General features: G+C 32.2%; 2 protein-coding genes across 6 annotated transcripts; one reads left to right on the top strand and one right to left on the bottom strand.

The window, feature by feature from the left end:
* Positions 1-104: 104 nt before the first annotated feature.
* Positions 105-2,672, top strand: LOC126873980 (flap endonuclease 1). Its single transcript, XM_050635473.1, has 8 exons — positions 105-253; positions 350-452; positions 523-689; positions 1,411-1,520; positions 1,576-1,779; positions 1,874-2,092; positions 2,172-2,354; positions 2,428-2,672. The coding sequence occupies exons 1-8, from the start codon at positions 172-174 to the stop codon at positions 2,503-2,505; spliced, it is 1,146 nt and encodes a 381-aa protein (XP_050491430.1). The 5' UTR covers positions 105-171; the 3' UTR covers positions 2,506-2,672.
* Positions 2,673-2,937: 265 nt separating this feature from the next.
* On the bottom strand, positions 2,938-6,317 carry LOC126873977 (reticulon-4-interacting protein 1 homolog, mitochondrial-like). Of its 5 annotated transcripts, none has more exons than XM_050635461.1 (9): positions 6,151-6,317; positions 5,343-5,468; positions 4,917-5,157; positions 4,691-4,836; positions 4,414-4,563; positions 4,054-4,343; positions 3,522-3,707; positions 3,273-3,450; positions 2,938-3,203 (listed from the first exon to the last, which is right to left on the bottom strand). In XM_050635461.1, the coding sequence occupies exons 2-9, from the start codon at positions 5,388-5,390 to the stop codon at positions 3,000-3,002; spliced, it is 1,443 nt and encodes a 480-aa protein (XP_050491418.1). In that variant the 5' UTR covers positions 5,391-5,468; positions 6,151-6,317; the 3' UTR covers positions 2,938-2,999. The 5 variants fall into 5 exon arrangements, with proteins under 5 accessions (XP_050491418.1, XP_050491420.1, XP_050491419.1 ...); XM_050635463.1 differs by having other exon boundaries at positions 5,343-5,423; positions 6,151-6,314; XM_050635462.1 differs by having other exon boundaries at positions 5,343-5,559; positions 6,151-6,311.
* Between the last annotated feature and the right edge of the window lie 1,332 nt (positions 6,318-7,649).

The raw sequence follows: 7,649 nt of genomic DNA, 5'->3' as shown, positions 1-7,649 counted from the left end.
TTAATTTTCTCACATTGGATGAACAGCATGCTTATTCTTATTACAGCGTTATTACAGCGTAATATTGGCGCGAAACTTCTTCTTATGTTATGCGTTTCTTCTCGATTCCACGTTTCGCACATTATTGGACTAACTTTAACGCGAGTGATTGAATGATTGAGTGATATTACCATGGGCATTTTAGGTTTATCAAAATTAATAGCAGATATAGCACCAAGTGCTATTAAAGAACAAGAATTAAAGCACTATTTTGGTATGTAGATAATCAGGATAATTCGGAATTTTGAATCATTTAATTATCAAAATTAATTATGAAAGGAATATTTTACATTTTCACTTTCCATTCTAGGTCGTAAAGTAGCCATAGATGCGTCTATGTGTTTATATCAATTTCTTATTGCAGTACGGAGCGAAGGAGCTCAGCTTACATCTGTAAATGGTGAAACAACAAGGTATATATTTTGACAAACAATTACATATGAATACATATTTTGTATTACTTTAATATTTTTTATATTATAGTCATTTAATGGGTATATTTTATCGAACAATACGTTTAGTAGAGCAAGGAATAAAGCCTGTATACGTGTTTGATGGAAAACCACCGAACCTAAAAGGTGGAGAATTAGCAAAACGTGCTGAAAGAAGAGACGAAACACAGAAGTTGTTACAAGCAGCAGAGGAAGCTGGTATTTCTAAATACTAGATTATTTCATGTTAAAAATGATTTGTGTTTTTTCTTCATTTGATTTATTATATAGAATGTCTGGTAACCATAAGTTATCACAGTACAGTTGAATGGAAGGTGATTCTACATTAAAAGCTAAATTGAAAATATACAATAAATGTTTTTCATATGATGCTTTCTTTCTGGGAAAGTTTTGAAATCAAGTTTGAAAATTTGACAAGTATACTTGGATTAATTTCAGGTTGAACAGGAGTCAAACTGCACGTAAAAATAGAACAAAAATATAGCTTTGCTTTTGAGAAAAGTAGATTTAAAAATGTATCACGTGTATGCACTGGACCAGTTCTTTACTAAACATGTTCAAACCTTATTTTCTTGTAAATGGGGCATATTCCTTTAAATGGAAAAATTCCATTTCACATCTTTGCCCTATTTTTGCATGTAGAGTAACCTGCTACTGATTATTTATTCATACTTAGTTGATACTTAGTGAAATTCAAGTATACTCAACAAAATTTCAAGCTTGACTTCCTCGGAAACAAAGCGTTATATGAAAAAATTTTATTGTGTACTATCAACTTATTTTTTCACGTATAATGACTTCTTATAATCAGGGTCTTCTTAGGTCACAGTTTTGAATTGTACCACCAGTTGCAGAACACCCTGTATATGATAATTACGTCAATTTATATATCATATTAAAAACTTTTGTCATTTTCTAGGAAACGCAGAGGATATAGAGAAATTTAACAGAAGATTAGTAAAAGTTACAAAAGAGCATGCAGAAGAGGCTAAACAGTTATTGCAATTAATGGGCATTCCTTACATTGATGTAGGTAAAACAAGGCGTTATAAATTTTACTGTAATACATATATTGATTTTATAGGCTCCGTGTGAAGCAGAAGCTCAATGTGCTGCTTTGGTAAAGGCTGGTAAGGTCTTTGCAACCGCTACAGAAGATATGGATGCGCTTACTTTTGGATGCAATGTTTTACTCAGGCGATTAACATTTAGCGAAGCAAGAAAGATGCCTGTACAGGAATTTCATTTTGATAAAGTATTAGAAGACCTTGGATTAAATCATGATGAAGTATGTAAGATCGATACCTTTATTGTATACAAGATATAAATAAAAATATTTATTTTCTGGCCATTAATAACTTGTTATTTCTGTTTATTTACAGTTCATTGATCTTTGTATAATGTTAGGTTGTGATTATACAAGTAGCATTAAAGGAGTTGGACCAAAAAGAGCTATAGAGTTAATTAAAACACATAGGTCACTTGAAAAAATTATTGAAAACTTGGATACTAAGAAGTTTTCCATTCCTGAAGACTGGAATTATAAAGAAGCTCGATTATTATTTCAAGAACCTGAAGTAACAGATCCTGAAACAATTGATGTAAGTATAACATTCTATGTATAGTATAACATTTGTAAATGATTGGAAATATTTATAAGCATTTTAATTTTTGCATAAGCTGAAATGGACAGAACCAAATGAGGAAGGGTTAGTAAAATATTTATGTGGCGATAAGCAATTTAATGAGGAAAGAGTAAGGAATGGTGCAAAAAAATTATATAAAGCACGAAATACTTCCACTCAAGGAAGGCTAGATACATTCTTTAAAGTATTACCAAATCCAAATCCTCCAAAGCGTAAAGTAAATATAAATAACGGTTTTTAAGATTACACATTTTTTTTTAATCTACTAAATTTATGATATTTTAAAACAGGCAGAAGACACAAAGGGAGCTGCTAAAAAAAATAAGAAAGGAACAACAGGAAAACCACGTGGAAGGCAGCCAAAATAATTGTTCAAAGTACTCATACTTTTTTCATTTTTATGAGTGCTATATACTGAATCATTTATAATATTCAACATATAAAGTCATTATAAATAATTCTGAATGCATTTAGATAGTTTCATATTTATTTCATAAAATAAATTATAGACATTCGAGTAATATTTTTCATTTTACATATATCGTCCAATATTTATGGCTTAACTTGTACACCCTGTTACATAATTCCTTTTCATTTATGTATTCTAGTAAATTACAATTTGGAACTATATGAATTATGTAATTACGTATATAAAGTAAATTTTATTACAATATTTATTCAGTCTTGGTTTTTGCACCATGTGTATTTATTGTACAGTTTTATTAGGTGTATAGAGATTATTTTAATGTTGGACGGTATTTGGCAGTGATAGGAGATAGGGATGTTGTTTATAGTATGTATTGATAAAAGAAACTGCGATATTTATATAACTGAAAACTTTTATACATATAATATTCAATTGTCACTGAAATGTTATTATAGTACTGCCGATAGCATTGGGATCTAATATATGATACAATGCTTGTTCAATATTATGAGGTCCATACACCCTGTCTACAACCATCTGTAATTGATCAGCATCAACTAAATCGCATAGTGCTTGTAAGTATGTTGCGTTAATCTTTGAACCTTCTTTCCATTGATGCATATTAAATCCAAGCACGTACTAGAATAAATATCGAATTTGAAATCAAATTGAACAATAGAAAAATACTACGTATATAATTTCATTTACCTGTATTAGTAACTTTATTCGTACACATCCAGCAAATATGCTTCCAAATACAAGACCTAACGAGTCGGACGTTAATTGTTCGGGAACTGTAGAGACATAAAAGCCATAAGATGCTAAGTGCTGCTTTAGTATACGTTCATTAATTGGTTGACCCCCGGTATAAAATATAGTATCAAATCTAAAAATTTATTGATCGCTTAACACAAGTAAATTTAATATATCGTTAAATAATTGTTATATTGAACGTACTTATCATGTAATTGTAACTCTTTTTCTATATCTGAATTGTCTAATGGTATAACATTGTCTGCTCCTAAAGCTTTTGATACAGGAATTGCATTCTGTTTACACATTGTAACTACATGTCCACCCCATAGCTTAACTAATTGAGTTAAAATACAACCAACAGGTGTATTTCCACCATATATAAGTACTCTATAGGATATTTACTTTAAAAAGTAATTTCTATATACATATAATAATAAAACTATTTGTTTATCTGCAGTCGGACCCCCTATAACGCGGACTAAAAATAATACCACTGTCCCCGTACAATGTGATTAAGAGTTGAAAATGCAAAAATAGTTAATACTGTTGAGCGATAAGAAGGGGTTGTTTACAGTGTGTATCGTGGAACGTATGTTATTTTTTCATATTAACAAAAAGACTACAGATTTATTTAGTTATAGTTTCTTGCGTTTTTGGATTCGAATAACGCGTAGTCCGTATAACACGGAAATATATCTCGCTTTATAGGGGGTCCTACTTCAATTATTTATACCGTTTCCCTTTCGCATTGCCTTCCTGGATCGCAGATCTATTAACTAAAGCATCCCAGGCTAAACATCCATTGTAGGGAAGACTCGCAGATGCTTCAAAGGTAAAAAGTTTCGGTCGTTTAACTACTTGAGTTTCTGGGACAACTATGTATTCTGCCATTGTACCAGGAGCCCACGAAGGTACAGCTAAGAGCACTTCATCTCCAATGTCAAAATTAATAACACTTTGTCCTATACCTATCACTATTCCAGTACAATCTCTGCCCAATGTTACTGGGAGTTCTTTGTGTTTCTGAAAATGAATAAGTAACGCAACTTAAATATAAGTAATACGATAAAATGGAGCATTTTAATTTACGTACACCGGAATTGAGGAGTCTTCTGTAAATTTTGGAATAACCATAACAAATTTTTGTGTCAACAACATTAACAGAAGCTGCTTTAACTTGTACTAATAATTCGTTAGATCTTTCGATCATAGGCATTTCAGCATCATCTATCATGGACACACCCTATATTGTTTATAATAAAAATATATTTGCTTTAGTAATATTGCTTCAGTTATATACTTACATTAGTTAGTCGCATCGACTTAAGATTATATATTTTTTTACGCGTCAATGTAACTTAATATAATACCTCGATACCAATATAATGGTGACATATTATAGCTTTTATACGATGCATATGATGAGATACGTGTCCCCAATTGACTCCAGCATAATAACCAAGTAAAGTACCGACAACTAAACCTGTCAGACTAAATGCAAGTTCCCTTTTGGATGCTAGAAGAAGAATTATATTTTCATTTTTTTCCAATTAATATTAATATTAAATAACGAAATGTTAAAATTTATTTTGCTACCTCCGTTAGTATATAAGCTTTTTATTTGTCTGTAAAGTATTCTGACATTAAAATGTGTATTATAGTATCGATGTTGTAATTGTTCCCAAGCATTTTCAATCCAAATAAGTATATGTTGTACAATGTCTTTGACATTTTGCATCGTTTGGTTCTCATATAATTCGTAAAAAATTTGACGTGCTTGAGTCAACCATGTTACGACCCATTGTTGTCCTTGTTGTGCAAATAACGATGTTTGAATCTTCTCGCCAACAAAAAATTTAACATATAATATCGAAGATGAAGAGCCGAACGTCAATTATATTTCATTTCTTTGGAAACTGATATGACAAATAATCGATAGTGATATATCTTTTAATTTATTTATAAATTAAAAGAAAAAGGAAGATAAAACAGCTGATAATTTTGATGAAAAATTACAATTACCTGAAGTGTCTCGACCTGATTCGATAGATGAAACCAAATTTCATCCATGATTTTGTAAACAACTGGTTTGACAGTTCAGATCTAATAAATCATTTTATATTGCACACTGTTACAACGACCGGTTAGCTGAAGATGCAGCACAGTAGTTATATAAATAAACGATTAACACATTTCGTATAACTCAAAATAGATACCAAGTTTCTATTTCAAAGTGTGACTGCGAAAACATTGGAAGTTATAGTTTTCAAATCGCTACGTTATGCATTATGTAAACGTCGTCGCCTCGATCACGAGGCGACTTGGAAAGGGATTTTATAAGGAATGATAACAATTGACGAAACGCCGTTTGCTGTCGAACGAGATAGGTTAACTCGAGTCGCATAAATTTAACGCAAATTCGTTTGTTTTCTGTGTGATATAACTCGTACGACGATTGTTATGAAATTTTGTCACGTGAGATAAAAGCACGAGAGTGCTTAATGCTAGCGAAATCTCGCAGTTTATTGCTAAAAAATGGTTTTATTTTTGTCAACAGGATAAAAAGTAACGCGATAAACAAAGATTATTTTAAAACGAAAATTTTGGTATTCATATATACACGTATGATAAAAGATTTATTTATACTAGTCGATTGTGTAACATTAATGTTTTGACACAATTTTCTAAAGCGTCAAATATTTGTTTGCAAGGAAATTATTTGTGTTTTGATTTTATATAATGTATTTTACAGATTATAAAGTTGACTTTTAAAGAGAAACAGTTTGAATATGTTATACAATTATATCGTATATGTGTGCGTATATCATACCTTGTTAAAGTTTCAGTTACTAATTTGCATATTTTTCACAATACATTTTTTTATGGTTGTTGAATGAACAACGATCGTGCGATCAGTACGTATCATACATGTTCTCGCAATTACTCGTTACTTCTGACACAGATCATGGCATGACACAGATCAGCGCATAGGTATTTTAAATATCTTTAAAGTGACATACTTTATCGATCAGTAAATTTTAGATCAAAGCTCAGTCGATAATATTATCAGTATAGTTATCGATATAGTCGTGTTTTATCGTTCATTGATAAAGTCGAATCGCGGTAAGATCAACGATTAGTATGGTAGGGCACTGTGCTAGAGTCCTGTATCAAGTCCTGAGTCAATGGCACAGTCGGTACCATGGAGTCGGTGGTATGGATGAAGCTGCGGTTGGTAAAGTAGTTACGTGTATTTTTAAAGCATTTTTAAATTGTTCATTAGATGGCAATATTTTAGTTTTGTATAGAATTGTTTGCACAGAATTTATATAATCCCGGTTGGAACGTAAAAAGTAATCATTACTCTAACTGTATAGGAAACTAGATATTTTAAAAGATACCAAAAAGCAGATTTGTAATTTAATACTGCTCGTATAACGTACGAACGTTAATCGAAAGACTAAAAATATACTTTCACCAATTATAGCTATATTTCTATATTTTTCTATTTTTTTTTCTTTATTTTACTTTTTTTTATGCGTTTCATTTCCGTAATCGTTATCCGCGTAATTACGCAATCTCTTTGTCCCTCGAATCTTCCTTATTCTTTGTACGAAAAAATTAACAATTCGGCAAGAAAAATGTTTTATGTCTCTTTTATCTCAACAATGTGTTCATATATACGCAGAAATACCGAACACGTTAATATTCGAATGTTATATTACGCATTGTAAAATGCTGATCGAATCGTGCGAAATCGTTCGATCGGGCGGAAGGAGCGGGTTCTCGAACGTTTCCAAAGATCGTTTTCGACATGTACCTACGCGTTCTACGTGTGTTTCACACGGTGAGTTCAAGGCTCGTGGCACATTAGCAAGTTGGTAGCCGTCCAGGCACGTCCTTCTGAATGAGTCCTGGCCGCTTTCCAGCGAGCAACCTATCCTTTTACGGGATATCACGGTGGCCGGCTACTGAAACTCGTCGAACCGTCCAAGTAGGACCGTCGACGCCGCTTCTTGTCGGGGATTATCGCCGGCAGTTGCGGCAAGTGCATCGAATTCCTCCGCGATTATCTACGAAAATTGCGCCAGAGTACCATTTTGCTGGCGCGACTAACTACCAGGGACGTCGAGATTTTTCCGCAATTTTAAAATCTATTCTCGCTACACACATCTTTATCCGTTATTTCGATTTTCATTCGTCGAATTTTTGAATTACTTAAAATTTCTCGTTCGACATTTTGTCGATGACGGAGATACGCGTTACATCGAGTCATCGAATAATAGTTGGAAGTTTTTCACGCCAGGTCTTATTCGTATCACTGACGAT

The sequence above is a fragment of the Bombus huntii genome, chromosome 15 (genome assembly GCF_024542735.1).
Source record: "Bombus huntii isolate Logan2020A chromosome 15, iyBomHunt1.1, whole genome shotgun sequence".
NCBI lineage: Eukaryota > Metazoa > Arthropoda > Insecta > Hymenoptera > Apidae > Bombus > Bombus huntii.
This window is presented reverse-complemented; position numbering and strand designations above follow the sequence as displayed.